This window comes from Oncorhynchus mykiss, chromosome 23 (genome assembly GCF_057628025.1).
Source record: "Oncorhynchus mykiss isolate SJ-2025 chromosome 23, ASM5762802v1, whole genome shotgun sequence".
NCBI lineage: Eukaryota > Metazoa > Chordata > Actinopteri > Salmoniformes > Salmonidae > Oncorhynchus > Oncorhynchus mykiss.
This window is the reverse complement of record NC_143044.1, coordinates 26,165,634-26,187,232: the sequence shown is the minus strand read 5'-3', so window position 1 is coordinate 26,187,232 and position 21,599 is coordinate 26,165,634. Positions and strand designations below refer to the sequence as shown.

Below are 21,599 nucleotides of genomic sequence, written 5' to 3'. Positions count from 1 at the left end.
TTTTTTAACAAATCAAAAACTGAAAAATTGGGCGTGCAAAATTATTCAGCCCCCTTAAGTTAATACTTTGTAGCGCCACCTTTTGCTGCGATTACAGCTGTAAGTCGCTTGGGGTATGTCTCTATCAGTTTTGCACATCGAGAGACTGACATTTTTTCCCATTCCTCCTTGCAAAACAGCTCGAGCTCAGTGAGGTTGGATGGAGAGCATTTGTGAACAGCACTTTTCAGTTCTTTCCACAGATTCTCGATTGGATTCAGGTCTGGACTTTGACTTGGCCATTCTAACACCTGGATATGGTTATTTTTGAACCATTCCATTGTAGATTTTGCTTTATGTTTTGGATCATTGTCTTGTTGGAAGACAAATCTCCGTCCCAGTCTCAGGTTTTTTGCAGACTCCATCAGGTTTTCTTCCAGAATGGTCCTGTATTTGGCTCCATCCATCTTCCCATCAATTTTAACCATCTTCCCTGTCCCTGCTGAAGAAAAGCAGGCCCAACCATGATGCTGCCACCACCATGTTTGACAGTGGGGATGGTGTGTTCAGCTGTGTTGCTTTTACGCCAAACATAACGTTTTGCATTGTTGCCAAAAAGTAAAATTTTGGTTTCATCTGACCAGAGCACCTTCTTCCACATGTTTGGTGTGTCTCCCAGGTGGCTTGTGGCAAACTTTAAACAACACTTTTTATGGATATCTTTAAGAAATGGCTTTCTTCTTGCCACTCTTCCATAAAGGCCAGATTTGTGCAATATACGACTGATTGTTGTCCTATGGACAGAGTCTCCCACCTCAGCTGTAGATCTCTGCAGTTCATCCAGAGTGATCATGGGCCTCTTGGCTGCATCTCTGATCAGTCTTCTCCTTGTATGAGCTGAAAGTTTAGAGGGACGGCCAGGTCTTGGTAGATTTGCAGTGGTCTGATACTCCTTCCATTTCAATATTATCGCTTGCACAGTGCTCCTTGGGATGTTTAAAGCTTGGGAAATCTTTTTGTATCCAAATCCGGCTTTAAACTTCTTCACAACAGTATCTCGGACCTGCCTGGTGTGTTCCTTGTTCTTCATGATGCTCTCTGCGCTTTTAACGGACCTCTGAGACTATCTGAGTGCAGGTGCATTTATACGGAGACTTGATTACACACAGGTGGATTGTATTTATCATCATTAGTCATTTAGGTCAACATTGGATCATTTAGAGATCCTCACTGAACTTCTGGAGAGAGTTTGCTGCACTGAAAGTAAAGGGGCTGAATAATTTTGCACGCCCAATTTTTCAGTTTTTGATTTGTTAAAAAAGTTTGAAATATCCAATAAATGTCGTTCCACTTCATGATTGTGTCCCACTTGTTGTTGATTCTTCACAAAAAAATAAAGTTTTATATCTTTATGTTTGAAGCCTGAAATGTGGCAAAAGGTCGCAAAGTTCAAGGGGGCCGAATACTTTCGCAAGGCACTGTAAGTAGTTAATCATGAAACACACCCACACCCTTCTTCTTCCCGGATTGATATTTATTGGTGAACAAACCATGGTTCCTGAAGTCTCTGCGTATGTCACCGCCTGTGCTGCGGCAAGCTCCGGCTGGCCTCCTTTAACCACTCCCTGTTCATCAGCGCCCTTGGTCCCATATATCCCTGGACTTCGTCACTGGTCTCACTCCATCAGATGGCAACACCCCTATCCTTTACGGTGGTGGATAGGTTTTCCAAAGCCTCCCATTATATTCCCCTTCCAAAGTTACCCTCCGCCAAGGAGATGGCCCAGCTCATGGTGCAGCATGTTTTCTGGATCCATGGAATGCCGGTAGACATGGAATGCCGGTAGACATGGTCTCCGATCGCGGTCCTCAGTTCTCGTCCCGGTTCTGGTGGTGTTCTGCACCCTCATTGAGTTGTAGGCCAGCCTGTCCTCCAATTTTCACCCCCAGTCCAACGGCCAGTCGGAGCGAGCCAATCAGGACCTGGAGACAGCTCTTCATTGCCTTGTCTCCGCCAACCCCACCACCTGGAGCCAGCAACTCGTGTGGGTGGAATGCGCAAAAAAAAACACTCTCCCTGCTCGGCCACTGGTCTCTCGCCTTTCGAGTGTTCCATGGGATATCAGCTCCTGCTCTTCCCTGAGGCAGAGATCAGCATACCCTGGGCCCAGATATTCATCTGCCACTTTCGCCGTACCTAGAAGAGAGCCCAGTACGCTCCTCCCAAGACCACTTCCACAAATCGGCAACAGGCAGACCGCCACCAGACCCCTCCTCCCGGCTATCGTCTCGGGCGGAGTCCCATACACTTTCCCCCCGTTTTATCGTCCCTTTCCCCATCTCTAAGATTCTTAGCCCCTCTGCTGTTTGTCTTCTGTTGCCCTGCACCCTCCGTATACATCTTCACTTTTCATGTGTCTAGGATCAAACCTCTGTCTCACAGACCCCTGTCCCTGTTTGTTCACTGTCTTGTATTACTGACCTCTGCCTGCCCTGATCCTGAGTGTGCCTGCCGTTCTGTCCCTTATTGAAGCTGTCTTGTATTACCGACCTCTGCCTGCCCTGGACCTGCCACTTGCCTGCCCCCTCTTTTGTAATAAACATCTGAGATTCTAACTGTTTGCCTCTAGGTCTTATCCTGAGTCGTGTTATTACTCAGAAAGACTCACAGCTGTAATCGCTGCCAAAGGTTATTACAACATGTATTGACTCAGGGTGTGAATACCTGTGTAAATCAGATATTTACATTTATTTAATTTCAGTAAATGTGGCAAAATTTATAGATGGATGATAAAAAAATGTTTTAGTACATTTTGATTTCAGGCTGTAACACAACAAAATGTGGAATAAATCAAAGGATATGAATACTTTGTGAAGGCACTGTAAGTACATAGTAGGTGTACAGCTAAGCTAAGGAAGGACACACTGCTGTTTTTTAAATTAATTTACACAGACACCGTTCTGAATGATTATTGATCAAATGTACCCATTGATATCTTCTTATTTCAGCTGTCAACTTCCATGAAACTCATGGAGAGAAAATGTAATGGAAGAATGGAAAAAGCCAGAAAAAAATCAAGAACTACATGCTAAATTTAGAGAAAGGAATATAATTAATTTGATGATATTTTCTAGCATTCTGTCAAACTTAAGTTTTGTCTTACTGATAGAGTTTTAGTTTATTCCTGAACATTCACGAAGAGGCGTGGTCACCTGTGACGAAGGTTCCACACCTCTTGTTTGTCAGGCTGCCACAGTTTGCTGTGGGTGAAAGTCCACTGTAGATTACAAACACACCGCATTGGGATTTTTTTACACCGAACACCGTATCTTCAAGGAATCCCCCCATAATTTCAGGTAAAACAGAATGACTTTATCTCCGTGTACTGCGGCTCTTTGTGACTGTATGATTAATTTATCTGCGTTTTGGATAGGCTACCTGCTGCTTTACAGTAGCCTACAGCATGAGTGTACGGCAGATGCGGAAAAAGATCGAGACAATGGACAAATGACGATACTGGTGTTCAATAAAAAGTAGTAGGCTATATAGGCTATACCTAACTGCATAGACGCTGACAGAAAATCAGTTGTTTATCATTGATAGGCTATGCCTATGTAGAAATATAGCCTACTTACAGCAAACGAACTCAAATTGATTACATGCTAGTTGATTTAGTATAGGCTAAACGCTTTTTATAGGAGCTCTGTTAGATGAATTTCCTACCCTGTCACAGAAAAGCGCGTTTGGGACTTCTGTCTAAATAACCGGTGAAAGGCTATCCACTCAAGACAGTTGATCATAATCAATTTAGTGTCTACCTGTTATTCTATTACCAAGACATGTATAGTGGAGTTTAAATGACCATTCTGAGAGGCAAATAGACAAGCCGCCTATGTCAACCTGGTGTCAGAGTATTTCGTATTATTCTGTACTTAAATCCGAGATACTCCATTTAGTATATGTTACGTTTCATATCATATGTATTAATTTGTGGATATCCATCAACCATTTTGTAAGATATGTTACGAATTACAATTCATGTTATATGTTATGAATTTTCAAAATGTACAATATATTACGAATTTGAAAAACGTATGATATGTTACGAATTCTAGCTAGGTGGCTAACGTAATCTAGCTGGTTAACGTTAGCTAGGCTATGAGTTACTGCATCTTTATGTAATACATGTATCACTAGCCACTTTAAACTATGCCACTTTGTTTACATACTCATCTCATATGTATATACTGTACTCAATATCATCTACTGCATCTTGCCTATGCCGTTCTGTACCATCACTCATTCACATATCTTTATGTACATATTCTTTATCCCTTTACACTTGTGTGTATAAGGTAGTAGTTTTGGAATTGTTAGTTAGATTACTCGTTGGTTATTACTGCATTGTCGGAACTAGAAGCACAAGCATTTCGCTACACTCGCATTAACATCTGCTAACCATGTGTATGTGACAAATAACATTTGATTTGATTTGAGTTAGGGTTAAATTTAGGAGTTAGGTTAAAGGGTTAGGGGAAGGGTTAGCTAACATGCTAAGTAGTTGCAAAGTAGGTAAAAGTAGTAAGTAGTTGAAAAGTTGCTAAAATGCTGAAGTTGGCCGTGATGAGATTCGAACTTGCAAATGTTGGGTTGCTAGACGTTTGTTTCATATACCCACCCACGAGACCAGATAACAGATTAGTGTTTTGTTCATTGTTGTTTATGGATTACAATGATTTGTGAGTCATAATCAGCCAGCATTGTTAGCATGGGATACCAGGTAACCTCGCATGAGAATCACATCAGAGCACCAGGGACCACAGGTAGATCACATTGATTCAGATTAAATGGACAGGGAGGACCTGATCCCAGCTCAGGACTCCTATTCTGAGACACTTGATACATAGGCCCCAGATCTAACATTACTGGATAGGTGACAGCAAGGTACCACTTCAAATGCATTCCCACCATTACAGTCATAGAAGATCAAGGATTAGGCCTACCTCAAGGAAGGGAGGAGGAAATTGTACATTTTAGAAATGGAACAAGGGCCATTGTATCATCTAAAAACACAGTGATGAGATTGGTAATGATCAGATTATTACTACTCTCTTCCATACTGAAGGTATCAATGACATCAAGTGCAATCAATGCTACAATTCCCAATTTGATTGGAGAATGTGAAGATAATAATGTTGGGTACTGACTCCATAAATGTTTAACAAATCATTTATTCATTATAAGCAGTGCGTAACTGGTCTTAAAGTTATTCTTTATTCTAGAGGAGGAATAAATAATATCAAATCTAATACTCCAAATACAAGAGGTGTAGACTTTACAGTGAAATGCTTACTTACACGAACGAGCCCATTCCCATCAATGCAGAGTTAAAAAGTAAGAAATATTTAGAAATATTTTCTAAACAAAAAGGAGATATTAACACAATAAAAACAAAAACAAGGCCATATACAAGGAGTACCAGTACCGAGTCAGTGTCTTGTTGTCTTTTTTGTGTCTCTTCTCTGTTAGCTGCATTCAATAACTTTAATTCATACTTCCTCTTTTGTGTTATCCTCTTCTTTATTTTATACTGTAGAGACCATCAGTGTCATACACAGATTTGTTCCTACTCTTTATTCCATTGAATAAAGGGAAACTATTATTAGTGAATGGTGTTATAGATTTCCATGTTCCAGCTGGGGGAGTGTATTGTTGTGAGAGAAAAACAGTTTACATTCATTAAATTGTTCCCATATATTTTTATTTGACCAAAAACACTGTCTCTCTGCCTCTATGTAAATTCAATGGCAACGACTGTCATCTTTTTCACTAATTGTCACTACACATTTTCACTACACATGTGACACGAGCGCACACACAAGGATTTTATTTTAACTTTTAGAGAAGGAAGGATCATAAATGAAAAAGGATTATAGATAAGAGATGTAGAACTAATCAGGAAGGCTGACACACACACACACACACACACACACAAAGACTGTCTGTGTAATATGGCTTTATACCAAGATGTGAAAGGGGGCTGGATATATTTGTCATTATAAGTTATCTAGCCATCGTTGGTCCTTCATAAAGAGTTCTTACATTCATAATAAAAGGCTTTATATTGAGATGTGAACGAGGGCATCTCGGATGGAGCTGCCTTAGTCATCCAATCTGCCATATCCTCATTAGACAGAGCTCATTGACACACAGTAATTGCCTAATACTCTAAACTCGGTTTAGTGGATGAGTTCTAAGGAATCTCACAGTGGGTCATAGTCAGAATCTACTGTAAATGATGAGTCCCGTAAGCTAATCGCTAATACCCTATGGAAAGGACTGGGGACCCACTCTGACAACCACTGGATTAGCGCGAGGGTAAGAAGCAGCATGGGGTATGTTTTGGGCTGGCAGACTGGCAAACAGGGCAAAGGGTTGATGGGATTATCTTCTGTAGAGAAGTGTAGATGTCTCACCCCTCCCCGATTTTGCCTGTGGTTGCATCATTAAGATTGATCAATTGATGTATTTTTCTCATGAAGCAGTTTACAGGTCAGTAGCCCAATATTATCCACACATCTTGCTGTATGTGTGCAGCATGCAAGTTTGTGTCTGCGCACACATGTGTACTCAATAAAGATTCTTCATACACTTGACTGTCAGAACTAAGACATTGTGTGCTTTATGGACACTTCTTTACACTACCCTGTTTGTCCGTCTGTCTGATGATCCTGGATCCCTCCAGACAGTGAGGAACTGATGAAGACGTTTTCTCCTCCTCTGTCACATCTTTAAGAGTTTTTTTTTTGACAGGCCATCTGAATGCTGGATGGCATTTCCATGTAAAAAGCCCTATGAGCACTAAAGTGAAGTTCATAGGAGCACATCAAATTTGGTGTTAAATGAAAGCTGAGTCTATATTTTTGAGAAATGAAGACATATACATTTTTAACACATTTCCATCCTAAAAATGAGGAATAAGTAAAGGCTTTGATTTATGGTCAAACAGATGGAGAAGGGGTCTTAGAAGTTTGGACAGTACAAATCAAATTGTATTGGTCACATATACATATTTAGCAGATGTTATTGCTGGTGTAGGGACACAAGCATTTCGCTATCTCCAACAGTGCAGTAGTATCTAACAATACACACATCTAAAATGAAAATAATGGAATTAAGAAATATTTTAATATTAGGTTGGGCAATGTCGGAGTGGCATTGACTAAAATACAGTAGAATACAGTATAACACAAATTAAATGAGTAAACGTTATTAAAGTGACTAGTGTTCATCATTAGTGACCAGTGATTCCATGTCTATGTACATAGGGCAGCAGCCTCTAAGGTGCAGGGTTGAATAACCGGGTGGTTGCCGACTAGTGATGGCTATCTAACAGTCTGATGGCCTTGAGATGGAAGCTGTTTTTCAGTCTCTCGGTCCCAGCTTTGATGCACCTTTACTGACCTCACCTTCTGGATGGTAGCGGGGTGAAGAGGCAGTGGCTCATATGGCTGTTGTCCTTGATCTTTTTGGCCTTGTGACATTGGGTGCTGTAGGTGTCCTGGAGGGCAGGCAGTTTGCCCCCAGTGATGTGTTGGGCAGACTGCACAACACTCTGGAGAGCCTTGCGGTTGTGGGCGGTGCAGTTGCCGTACCAGGCGGTGATACAGCCCAACAGGATGCTCTCAATTCTGCATCTGTAAAAGTTTGTGAGGTTCTAAGGGGCCAATACAAATTTCTTCAGCCTCCTGAGTTTGAAGAGGCACTGTTGGTCCTTCTTCACCTCCACTGTCTGTGTGGGTGGACCATTTCAGATTGTCAATGATGTGTACGCCGAGGAACTTGAAGCTTTCACCTTCTCTACTGCGTGCTCCCTCTGCTGTATCCGGAAGTCCACGATCAGCTCCTTCAATTTATTGACGTTGAGGGAGAGGTTATTAACCTGACACCACCCCGCCCAGTCCCTCACCTCCTCACTGTAGGCTGTCTTGTCATTGTTGGTAATCTGGCCTACTGCTGTTGTGCCATCTGCAAACTTGATGATTGAGTTGGAGGCGTGCGTGGCCACACAGTCATGGCTCAACATGGAGTACAGAAGGGGGCTGAGCATAAACCATTGTGGGGACCCTGTGTTGAAGATCAGTATAGTGGAGGTGTTTTTTCCTACCTTCACCACCTAGGGGTGGCCCGTCAGGAAGTCCAGTTACACAGGGCGGGGTTCATACCCAGGGCCCCAAGCTTAATGATGAGCTTGGAGGGTACTATGGTGTTGAAGGCTCATCTATAGTTAATGAACATCATTCTTCCGTCTGGGCTGGCAGCCTTGAGAGGGTTAACACATTTAAATGTCTTACTCACATCTGCCACGGAGAACGAGAGGCCACAGTCCTTGTGTGCATGCCGTGTCAGTGGCACTGTGTTATCCTCAAAGTGGGCATAGAAGATGTTTAGCTTGTCCAGGAGCAAGATGTTGGTGTCAGCAACGTGGCTGGTTTTCCCTTTGTAATCCGTGATTGTCTGTAGATCCTGCCACAAGCGTCTTGTGTCTGAGCCGTTGAATTGCGACTCCACTTTGTCTCTGTGCTGACGTTTTGCCTGTTTGATTGCCTTATGGAGGAAATAACTACACTGTTGGTATTAGACCATATTCCCAGTCACCTTGCCATGATTAAATGCGGGGATTTGCGCTTTGAGTTCTGCACGAATGCTTCCGTCTATCCACGGTTTTTGATTTGGGTAGGTTTTAATAGTCACAGTGGGAACAACATCACCTATATGCTTCCTGATGAACTCAGTCACCATGTCTGTGTATATGTCAATGTTATTCTCAGAGGCAAGCTGGAACCACAGTACAGTAAAAAACTAGAGTAGAGTATAGGTCAGTACAATACAGTACTTTAAAGTTTAGTACTTTACTGAACTGTATGACACTATACTGTACTGAACTGTGCTGTACAGTGATGTCCAACCTTGTGAAACATAGACCTCCATGATTGGCACAAATGTGATGCAGTCCGGACTAGTGGTCGACCGATTAATTAAGGACGATTTTCAAGTTTTCATAACAATCGGTAATCTGCATTTTTGTTTGCCGATTACATTGCAATCCACGTGGAGACTGCGTGGCAGGCTGACCACCTGTTACGGGAGGAGCCAAGGCAAGTTGCTAGCTAGCATTAAACTTATCTGATTAACAACAATCAATCTTAACATAATATTTAGACTTAGGGTTGCCACCCGTTCGATAAAATACGGAATGGTTAAACGTTTTGTTTTCGAAATTATAGTTTCCGGATTTGACCATATTAATGACCTAAGGCTCGTATTTCTGTGTGTTTATTATATTATAATTAAGTCTATGATTTGATATTTGATAGAGCAGTCTGACTGAGCGGTGGTAGGCAGCAGCAGGCTCGTAAGCATTAATTCAAACAGCACTTTCCTGCGTTTGCCAGCAGCTCTTCACAATGCTTGAGGCACAGCGCTGTTTATGACTTCAAGCCTATCAACTCCCGAGATTAGGCTGGCAATACTACAGTGCCTATAAGAACATCCAATAGTCAAAGGTATATGAAATACAAATGGTATACAGAGAGAGAGTCCTAAAATTCCTATAATAACTACAACCTAAAACTTCTTAACTGGGAATATTGAAGACTCATGTGTAAAGGAATTGCCAGCTTTCATATGTTCTCATGTTCTAAGCAAGGAACTTAAACTTTAGCTTTATTACATGGCACATATTGCATTTTCACTTTCTTCTCCAACACTGTGTTTTTGCATTATTTAAACCAAATTGAACATGTTTCATTATTTATTTGAGACTAAATTGATTTTATTTATTATATTAAGTAAAATAAAATGTGTTCATTCAGTATTGTTGTAATTGTCATTATTACATATATATATATATATATATATATATCAAAATTGGCCGATTTTAATTGGTATCGTCTTTTTTTGGGTCTTCCAATGATCGGTATCGGTGTTGGAAAAATCATAGTCGGTCGACCTCTAGTCCAAACCAACCAAATGTGGTCTTGTTTGAGTGCGGAGCTCATTAGAATAATAGCCACTGTGTAGAATAATACCCAAACATGCTATGGAGGTTATTACATTTTTCTACCTTTGTGTACCTATTCAGGATACATCACCATGAAGAGAATGACATTCATAATTATGCATTTCTGTATAGTACAGATCAGGGACCCATGATGTCATTCTGTTACCATAATTATGTTACAGGGTGTTAATCCACCTTACTTACTGTAGTTCAATAACCACAATTTATTTTTTCAAACTCAAGGTGTCATGTCATAGTTGACACCCCGTTCTTTCTGCAGATATCTTTGGATCTTAGTTCGAATTAGATATTTAAAGGTCCAATACAGCCGTTTTTGTTTAAATATCAAATTATTTCTGGGTAACAATGAAGTACCTTACTGTGATTTATTTTTAATACATTTTTTATAAAAATAAATTTAAAAAAGCACCTTAGCAAAAAGCAATTTCTCAAGCAAGAACTGTCTGGGAGTGGTCTGAGTGGGGAGGGGGAAACTTAAAACTAGCTGTTATTGAAAGAGGTTTGGAGCTCTCTTTCTAGTTGGTCTATTAACTAATTTACAGCCTGGTGATGTCACTAGGCAGGCCAAAACTCCATCCCGCCAAATTTCAAGCTGTCTTTTCAAACAGCACTTACACTGTTTTTAAATTAAAATCCCTTCCTGAATTGAGTGCCTTCAATTTGAATTGACCCCATCACTGGTTTGTTTAACTTTGCAATCAATGGTTTTTGTTTGGCTTTCATTTGAAGTGAAAAATCGGAGTCTCAGCGTCATTCTGTTAACGTGTAATTGCCCAGCAGCACTCTGTGATTGACTCAGCCTTCCCTCTGTTAAGATAAGAGCTCCTCATCTCTGACAAGCTGACTGATTGGAAACTTTAGGGAAATGATAACAATCAGACTCTCCCTGTGACATTTTATGCACAATTTTTGGGACTATTTGAAAACTATAGCATAATATTATAGCCTTCTATCAGTGGAACTATGTATCTCTTCTAGTATGTTCTATTTCTATTCTGTGTGCTCCTGATCTACAGGTATGTTGCTCTACTTCTATGTTCTACACCTGCGGTCTACTGCTTACCTGATCCAGAGGTAAAAAGGTAGCTAGCTACCGCAATGCAATCTGTTGTCATGACAGCATTGTGGAGTGTTGTGATGTTTTCAGATACAGAATCTACAGATGTCTAAAGTGAGATTCTGCAGGCTCCTCTTGGATGTGTGTGTGTGTGTGTGTGTGTGTGTGTGTGTGTGTGTGTGTGTGTGTGTGTGTGTGTGTGTGTGTGTGTGTGTGTGTGTGTGTGTGTGTGTGTGTGTGTGTGTGTGTGTGTGTGTGTGTGTGTGTGTGTGTGTGTGTGTGAGAGAGAGAGTAAATGGGGGTAAGAGCGAGAGTTCCGGTGGGTTTGTTTTATGGAATGAGAGAGTGAATGATTACACGAAAGAGAGACAACATTAGGAAGGCGAAGACTGAGGGTGTTTATAGTAGTGTGTTTGCGTGTGCATTCGTACACCTGTTTGAGAAAAGTCTGTGCCCTTGAGCAAAGCACTTCATCTTAATTGCTCCAGGGTTGCCGTTGATAATGGCAGACCCTGACCATGACCCCACTCTCCGAGGGTGTCTCAGGGAGAGTTGGGATATGCCAAAAACATATTTCATATTCACACATGCGTATTAATACACACTTGTATGTGTGAAATAGGACAAATATAAGCACCCACCAAATTATTATTATTATTAGAGAGTATATAGTTGTATGTGTGTGTGTGTGTGTGTGTGTGTGTGTGTGTGTGTGTGTGTGTGTGTGTGTGTGTGTGTGTGTGTGTGTGATGGAGAAGGGAAGATTCCACTCCAGTGTAAAAATAGTTTTGGTATATCAGATTGTTCTGGCAATTCTCACATTGGAAGGTAGGATGTTATGACATGCTTTTTACATTTGTATTACACACCATTTTTTGGGGTAAATAATGATTAAAGTGGACATTTTAGGCCCTTTTTAGACCTATACCTGATACAGACATCTTAATTTTTGTACCTTTATTTAAACAGGGAGTCATATTTACAATAAAAACAGAATAATAAAACATACACATATGTGTATAAAACAATATAATCAATAACGTAAACTTCCTGCGTGGCACCAGCACATGTAACTGCAGTGAACTCTGCAGATTGTTCCACGTATTAGGGCCAAAAATAAACTGCACATTTTCCCACATATGTGGAGACTGAAGGGATCTCTAGTGTTATCCATTCCTGAGAACGGGTCTGGTAACTTATGATTCTTAACTTCATTAATGAAGTTACATACGGAGGCAGTTTCTGTAAGACTGCTTTGTAATGAAATAAAAGAGAGAATGCAGCTCTCTTACAGACAGAGAGGTCCATCCCACATTTTTATACAGACTCCAATGGGTCCTAAAATTGTCCCCTGTGATAAAACATATTGCGGAATGGTAGACTGTGTCCAAGGGTTTCAAAACAGAGGTTGCCGAATGCATGTAAACAATATCGTCAAAATACAATACAGGGAGAAGCGTTGTCTTAACAATCTTTCTCCTATTTTCAATACTGGGGTATGATTTATTTCGATATAAAAAACAATCTTGGATCTAAGTCAGATTTTATATATGCGTTATTAAGGACAACTTGTCATCAATCTATCAAATCACATTTTATTGGTCACATACACATGGCCAGTGATATGAATCTCTATGTACGCAGCAGCCTCTCTGAGTTAGGGATTGCTGTTTAGCGGTCTGATGGCCTTACTGTTTTTCAGTCTCTCGGTCCCAGCTTTGATGCACCTGTATGAACCTTGCCTTCTGGATGGTAGCGGGGAGAACAGGCAGTGGCTCGGGTGGTTGTTGTCCTTGATTATCCTTTTGGCATTCCTGTGACATTGGGTGCTGTAGGTGTCGGGGGGCAGGTAGTTTGCAGACCGCACCACCCTCTGGAGAGTCTTGCGGTTGATGGTGGTGCACTTGCCTTACCAGGCAGTGATACAGCCCGACAGGATGTTCTCGATTGTGTATCTGTAAAAGTTTGTCAGGGTTTTAGGTGACAAGCCAAATTTCTTCAGCCTCCTGAGGTTAAAGAGGCGCTTTTGCGCCCTTTTCACCACACTGTCTGTGTGAGTGGACTATTCAGTTTTTCTGTGATGTGTGTGCTGAGGAACTTAACTTTCCACCTTCTCCACTACGATTCTTTCGATGTGGATAGGGCGGTGCTCCCTCTGCTGTTTCCTGAAGTCCACGATCATCTCCTTTGTTTTGTTGACACCCAGTTACTTATATTGAGAAACAAGCTCAATTTGGGCTCCATTTGTAGCGCAAATATGCAGATCCTCAGGGTCAACATTTTGTGACCTAGAGAACAGCATGAGCTTGGTTTTACTTGTATTTAACACATATTTAAGAACTGTAAGTGATTTCTGAATTGAATCAATGTCATGCTGAAGTTCACGAATGGTCTGCTACACCGAGGTGGCACAGGAATACAAAACTGTGCCATCTGCATAGAGATGAATGTTACAAGTATTAACAGTGTTTCCTATGTTATTAATATACAAGGTGAACAATAATGGACCCAAAATTTAACCCTGAGGAACACCTTTTGTCAACATGGAGTTCTGTCGCTGCCTATTTTTGATAACATCTTCAGCAAAACAGAATGATCAACAGTGTCAAATGCCTTTGACAGGTTCATAAACAAGGCAGCACAGCTCTTTTTGCATCCAAGGCATTGTCAAGATCATTAACAACTAGCGTGGTTGCTGTGGTACTACTATGCCCAGGCCTAAACCCTAATTGGTTTATTTTAAAAATACAAAAATCAGATAAAAAGGAACAAAGTTGTACATTAGCCAAGGATTCAAGAATCTTAGATAAAGAAGGTAGTCTTAAAATGGTGTCATTACACTCCTTACATTGTGCTCTAACATAAGGAGTATGTCTAGATTCTGAAATACACATTTTCACAAATGTATTCAACTTTTAACATATTATTAATATCTCGATAGTACCCTTTTTTTCTCATTTTAAGACATATCGCTTGCAACAATATAGAAGTACATCACATTCCCAGTGAGCTCTCTGCTAATTCGGAAGGTACCATACATTTTATGAGCACCACCAACACAGTGAATGGGAAAATGGATTCAACAGCAACTCTGCTGGTGATTTACGGCATGTGCAATCCTAAAGGAGGACTGGGATTGGTTAATTGTCATATCATTAAAATGACCAGAGAGCCCACTCTGGAAATTGTATGTGTTTGAAGAGTATATTGTTCCTAACAATTTATCTAAAAACACGCTAAATCAAAAGGATACTTTTGAGATATTCATATGTTTTATGTACAGCACACTATATGGAGTATAATGACTCTAAGATGCTTTCTGTGTCAGGGCTATAAATAAATAAAAATACAAGATTGGTAGCACTGGTGCTCACAACTTTAAAAAGTTAGAAATTTAGGAGCACCTGCCTATATTGGTCCTACATGAATTCAATCTACTTTTGAAGCATGTGTTGTGCTAGAATGTAAAACTGTAAATACGTTAGTTTATTATAAAAGTTCAAATGTTGCTACAAATACCTGTCATTGAAATTACAAAGTCCTTTGTAGAATATTAGGTTCCTACATTGTGTAAAATTACTATTTTTCTTATTGAAATGCATTACATAAAAGATTCTACGCTGTTTCTTTAAAAAAGTCAAGTTTGTGATGACAACATGCAAGAGACCTGTCATTCATTCATTGCTAGGACCATTGATCTCATGAAGAAGCTATCCCGTTTCCTTTCTTTCTCTCCCCCCAAATACGCTGGGGAAGTTACCAGGTTGTTAGCCATGCAATGAGGAAACATGACTAAACAAAGACTAAACAAATGGTTAACAACGTCGACACGCAAGTCGTTTTAGAAGGCCCACAACATGGTTTATGAATGTAAAATGCCATCCCGGCAATCCGTTATAGGAAGAAAAATAATTGTGCCGTAATATGTGTCCGATCTTTTGATCTGGTTGGTCTAGAAGCAGGCCGTTTTCGTTGTAGTAATGGTGCAACCGTGACTCTAATGAGTCTTCACTAGATTGTTTCTCTAGGGAACTTGGAAACAACAGTACAGTACAGTGAGGCCTTATCATTAGAACAATTATTATCCGGGAGGTTCTTTTCATAGGTCGCACAGTGCTCCCAAAATAAAATTCCATGTCGCACAACAAAATGTTTTGTCGCACTTTAGAGCCCTGGGCCCAGCTTCACAAAAGTGTCTTAAGGCGAAGTTCATCATTAGAACTATTGAGCTAAATGGTTATCACGATTAACTTAGCCTTAAGATGCTTTTGGGAAGCTGGGCCCTGGTCTGTATCATATACGGTTCTTGGCTCATAGGCTCTTACAGGAGGTATGTATAGGTCTAAAAAGGGCCACTTTCATCATGATTTTTTTTTCTGATAAAAAAAATAATAAATGTAAATAGCATGTCAGAGATCCTTCCTCCCAATGACGTTTCTTTGAGAATTGCCAGAACTATCTGAGATACCAAAAATATTTTCAGCCTACACTGGCATAGAATCGCCCAGAGACAGCAAGAGACACAGAAATAGGGAAAGATAAGCACCCTGCTAAATCAGATGAAACAGGGTGAGCCTTGCTCCACAGGAGGGCTACGAGTGTTTTTACAGCATGTGATTCCTTATGACCTAAAGCCATAGAACTGAAGAGAGCTAAAGGGGAAGCTAGACACTTGCTCTATGTTATACTGCACCCATCAAACTACTTTTCTATCTTTCCTCTCCTCTTATTCTATCAGTCTATAAGCTATCTCCCCTTCTACTATAGTGGGCAGCAGGATCATTCTATTACTCTCTCTTTCTGTCCTCTCTCTGACTCTCTACGTTCTTTCTCTCCACACAACGTCTCTCCCTTTGCCTCTCTGCCCTTCTGTCCCTCTGCCCTTCTGTCCCTCTGCCCTTCTGTCCACCTCTCATTCCTCTGCAGCCTGTAGAAACACTTGTAGATAGCTGTCGTTCCTCCGCCTCATCAACCAATGTGAATGTTATATTCTCTCCTTTTCTCTGTGGATTTTAGTGCTTTAACGCTCACACTAATTTCATGCTTCTGGATTTCGATTGCATTCCATCGCTATCTTATCTGTAAGTGTTTACTTGGTTTATTATACATATTACACAGTGATGGGTTGAGGAATACACATGCAATTGATACAGTTATATGGAATAGTAATGATTGCTGTGGTTATGATAATGATTGCTGAATATTTAAATGTCTTAGTGATATTCTGTCCTTTGGAGTTATAAAATAAATCTGACATAGATCAGACTTACAGTACCAGTCAAAAGTTTGGACACACCTACTCATGCAAGGGTTTAATTATTATTGTTTTAATTTTACATTGTAGAATAATAGTGAAGATATCAAAACTATTGAATAACACGTGGAATCATGTAGTCACCAAAAAAGTGTTAAACAAATGAAACTATATTTTTATATTTAAGATTCTTCAAAGTAGCCATCCTTTGCCTTGATGACAGCTTTGCACACTTGCCATTTTCTCAACCAGCTTCATGAGGTAGTCACCTGGAATGAATTTCAATTAACAGGTGTGCCTTGTTAAATGTTAGTTTGTGTAATTTATGTCCTTTTAATGTGTTTGAGCCAATCAGTTGTGTTGTGACAGGGTAGTGGTGGTATACAGATAATAGCCCTATTTGGTAAAAGACCAAGTCCATGTAAAGGCAAGAACAGCTCAAATAAGCAAAGAGAAATGACAGTCTATTATTACTTTAAGATATGAAGGTCAGTCAATCTGGAACATTTCAAGAACTTTGAAAACTTCAAGTGCAGTCGCAAAAACCATCAAGCGCTATGATGAAACTGTCTCTCATGAGGACCGCCACAGGAAAGGAAAACCCAGAGTTGACTCTGCTGCAGAGGATAAGTGATTTAGAGTTAGTTGCACCTCAGTTTGCAGCCCAAATAAATGCTTCAGAGTTTAAGTAACAGACACATCTCAACATCAACTGTTCAGAGGATACTGTGTGAATCAGGCCTTCGTGGTGGAATTGCTGCAAAGAAACCACTACTAAAAGACACCAATAGAAGAAGAGACTTGCTTTGGCCTAGATACAGGAGCAGTGGACATTAGACTAGTGGTAATCTGTCCTTTGGTCTGATGAGCTTTTTGGTTCCAACTGCCATGTCTTTGTGAGACACAGAGTAGGTGAACGGATGATCTTCGCATGTGTGGTTCCCACGGTGAAGCATGGAGGAGGAGGTGTGATGGTGAGGGGCTGATTTGCTGGTGACACTGCCTGTGATTTATTTAGAATTCAAGGCACACTTAACCAGCATGGCTACCACAGCATTCTGCGGCGATACGCCATCCCGTCTGGTTTGCGCTTGGGACTATTATTTGGTTTTCAACAGGACAATGACCCAACACACCTCTAGGCTGTTTAAGGGCTATTTGACCAAGAAGGAGAGTGATGGAGTGCTGCATCAGATGACCTGGCCTCCACATTCACCCGACCTCAACCCAATTGAGATGGTTTGGGATGAGTTGGACCGCAGAGTGAAGGAAAAGCAGCCAATATGTGCTCAGCATATGTGGGAACTCCTTCAAGACTGTTGGAAAAGCATTCCAGGTGAAGCAAGTTACGAGAATGCCAAGAGTGTGCAAAACTGTCAACACGGCAAAGGGTGGCTACTTTGAAGAATCTCACATATAAAATATGTTTTGATTTATTTAACACTTTGTTTTGTTGCAACATTATTCCATATGTGTTATTTCATAGTTGTGATGTCTTCACTATTATTCAACAATGTAGAAAATAGTACAAATAAAGAAAAACTCTTGAGTAGGTGTGTCCAAACGTTTGACTGGTATTGTATGTGTAGATGATATTGGTTAAGTCTAACAGTTATCTTGTTTTTGTGTGTTTTCTCTATAGATGGAACCTGCAGCAAGGAGATGAGCCAGCTGGTTCAGGCTTCAGCACAGAGCGAGAGAGACTTCCAGTGTCTGTTGGCGTGTATGTGGTAGAGAGTATATATGTATGTGTGTGTGTGTCTGCCGAGAGGAGAGAAGACTGCCTTCCAGCGGTGTGTGTGGGAGCAATCGTGTTTCTTTGCTTGAGTTGGTGTGAGTGTGTGAGTTCTTTACTCTGAATAGTAGAAGAATGGCAGCTCGCTAGTGTGTGTTTATGTGAATGCATGTGCATGAGTGTGTGTTTTCCCGAGTGAGTGTGTTGTTTCCACCTCTCTGAGGAGTAGTAGGAGGGCAGCTCTCTCCCCCTGGCTGGGTGTGTGTGTGTGTGGAGATGGCAGTGTGTGTGTGTACTACCCTGCCCGCACTGCTCCTGCTCCTGGGCTGCGGTGTGTGTGTGACAGTGGGATACCCATTCAGACCCCCCATAGACCTGGATGTCACCCCCAGAATCACCATAACTACCAGCGGTAAGCACACACACACACACCTCGGACGCATAGAAGGAAACAATATTGTTTTGGAATCCCCCTCCCCCCATCCCTTCTCTCTCTCTCTCTCTCTCGCCCTCTCTCTCATTAATCTGGGGAGAGAGAGCGAGAGCTACAGCTTCACTCATCTGTCCAAACTAGGAGAGGTGAACTCTATAACACCATTGTGGGTTTATAGAAGAACAACTGTGACTATAACTTAAACTTATCTCGTCTCCTCCTCTCACTCTCAGGATGTATTCGATTTTTCAGACTAATGTACTCTGGGATAATGACAATGGATTTGATCTTTCTGTATTAGAAAGAGGATGTTTTTATGGGCTCATGAACAATTGTGCTATTTTGTGTATTTGTTTTTAGCTGATCTTAACTTTTTTTGTACATATTGTTTCTGCCATCCTTTCCTATGACCAAAAAGAGCTTCTGGACATGAAAACAGATATCACTAACCTTGATTAAGACAGGGACACTTCTACTTCAGTGAGTCGGAGGCAAAATACATTCTAGATTTTTCCGGACAAGGCCCAAATCCCCGACACTCGAAGAAGGAGATGGCGCTATAGAGTCCGGTGCGCGGGCACCCTGATGAGATATGGTGGCGAGGGAATAAATCGCCTCTATTCTCTGTTATATTGGCGAATGTGCAATCACTTGAGAATAAACTAGACAAACTCCATTCGAGACTATCCTATCAATGGGACATTAAGAATTGTAATATACTATGCTTCTCAGAGTCATGACTGAACAAGGACATGGATAATATACATGTTGGCAGGACAGAATTAGAGTCTGGTAAGGTCGGGGGGGGGGGGGGGGGGGGGTCTCTTTGTTAACAACAATTGGTGCGCAATCTTTAATATTAAGGACGTTTCAAGGTTCTGCTCGCCTGAGTTAGAGTACATGGGATTCACGACCGACGTGCTGAAGGCTGGTAAACATGAAAATACTTTGTCTTTATTTTGTGTGTAACCCAAGTTTTAGCGAGAGATTCCAGCATCTAAATGTGACATCTAGATTAGTGTTCATGAATCGACCAAAAGCACTAACCAGAAAGGAGAAAAACAGACATCTTTTAGGGTGTCGGGAGGACAAAGCCACCGCAAACAGTATAGCAGAGCTGGCTGGAACTTCACCAAACACAGAACCTGTCAAAGCGATTACAGAAAAGTTTATCAATATAATTGACGAGAAATTAAAGACTTTTTCCGCCACCCTTGTTACAATTGAAACTAAATTGGATGTTAATGTGAAGAGAATCGAGGAAGGAGAGAAGCGCATTTCCACCGCTGAGGACTTCATGCTAACTGTAAGCGTTACAAAACTGGAGAAAACGGTGGAAAACCGGACGGAAGCGTTGTCTAATTTTAAGAACAGAAGTCGCAGAGGCAATATTAACATTTCAAATCTGAGAGAAGGAACCGAAGTGGTCAGTCCGATCCAATTCTTTGGTACATGGCTACCAACTCTGCTTGGCTTGGAGACGAAGAAGGGCATCATGAAAATTGACTGAGGGCACCATGGTCCCGGGCAGGTGAGAAGAGACCAACCGAAGTGTGTCTGCATTAAACTTCACAACTACACTGATGAAGAGACAATCCTGTCAGTGGCAAAGACAAAGAATCCACTCTAATACAAGGCGTTGGGATTTCTTTCCAACAAGACCTCTCTGCCAGTGTACGGGAAAAAACGCCGGGGCTTCAACGGAATCTGTGAGGAGCTGATAAGCAAGAGGATTCGGTTCTCCATGATATTCCCGGCAACCTTAAGCCTGACACAAAAGTGTCACCTTATGACATTTGAATCACCAGAAGATGTACTCTATGTGAGTAGCCTACCACCTTCTATTGACTCAAATTACATTTGGTCTATGAACCATCACCATGCTATAGAATATTTACTATTCTCATTTGATTTAAATCAACCTGCCTCTAAAGTAGACCTACATGTCGGGGGATGCTTGGGCACATATAGCCCACACCTTTTTATTTCTGAATCGGTCAGTGACGCAGGGGCAGGCATGCATGTTAGGGAGCGGACACACTACAGTCAAATGGATATAAAGCACTCACTAAAGACTTAAGGAAATGACAGTCATGACTCATGATGTAATGTTGTGAAGTATGCTGTACGACTACGCACTTCAACTGGATATGATTTATTGGTGAAATAGCCGGTGACTAACGGTGACTATTGCATTCTGGTCACATGCTTCATGTCATTCAAACGGGACGATACAGGCTAACTGCATATACAGTACCAGTCAAAAGTTTGGACACACCTACTCATTCAAGGGTGTTTCTTTATTTGTGCAATTTTCTACATTGTAGAATAATAGTCTTCAAGACTTCAAAACTATGAAGTAACACATACATATCTTGTAGTAAACAAAAAAGGGTTAAACAAATCAAAATAGATTTTATATTTGAGATTCTTTAAAGTAGAAATGGGAAGTATGATATTCAGAAAGGCTGTTTAAAACACCCAACCACCTCTTTAATCAAATCAAACTTTATTTGTCACATGCGCCGAATACAACAAGTGTAGACCTTACCGTGAAATGCTTACTTACAAGCCCTTAACCAACAGTGCAGTTCAAGAAGAGTTAAGAAAATATTTACCAAATTAACTAAAGTAAAAAATTAAAAGTGACACAATAACAATAACGAGGCTATATACAGGGGGTACCGGTACCAAGTCAGTGTGCGGGGGTACAGGTTAGTCGAGGAAATGACTATGCATAGATAATAAACAGGTAGTAGCAGCAATGGGGGGGGGGGTCAATGTAAATAGCCTTTTTATTAATTGTTCAGCAGTCTTATGGCTTGGGGGTAGAAGCTGTTAAGGAGCCTTTTGGTCCGCTTGCTTTGCGGTAGCAGGGAAAACAGCCTATGACTTGGGTGACTGGAGTCTCTGACAATTTTATGGGCTTTCCTCTGACACCGCCTATTATATAGGTTCTGGATGGCAGGAATCTTTGCCCCAGTGATGGACTGGGCCGTACGCACTACCCTCTGTACCGCCTTACGGTCAGATGCTGAGCAGTTGCCAAACCAGGC

The 21,599-nt window shown here is 41.0% G+C and overlaps 1 protein-coding gene across 1 annotated transcript in view; it reads left to right on the top strand.

Moving 5' to 3' along the window:
* Positions 1-3,011: 3,011 nt before the first annotated feature.
* Positions 3,012-21,599, top strand: part of LOC110503108 (semaphorin-4G) — a 59,238-nt gene continuing 40,650 nt past the window's right edge. Inside the window, exons 1-2 of the mRNA XM_036960335.2 lie at positions 3,012-3,336; positions 18,018-18,522. Of these exons, the coding sequence (XP_036816230.2) occupies positions 18,387-18,522 (136 nt within the window). The 5' untranslated portion in view covers positions 3,012-3,336; positions 18,018-18,386. The remainder of the gene's footprint in view (positions 3,337-18,017; positions 18,523-21,599) is intronic.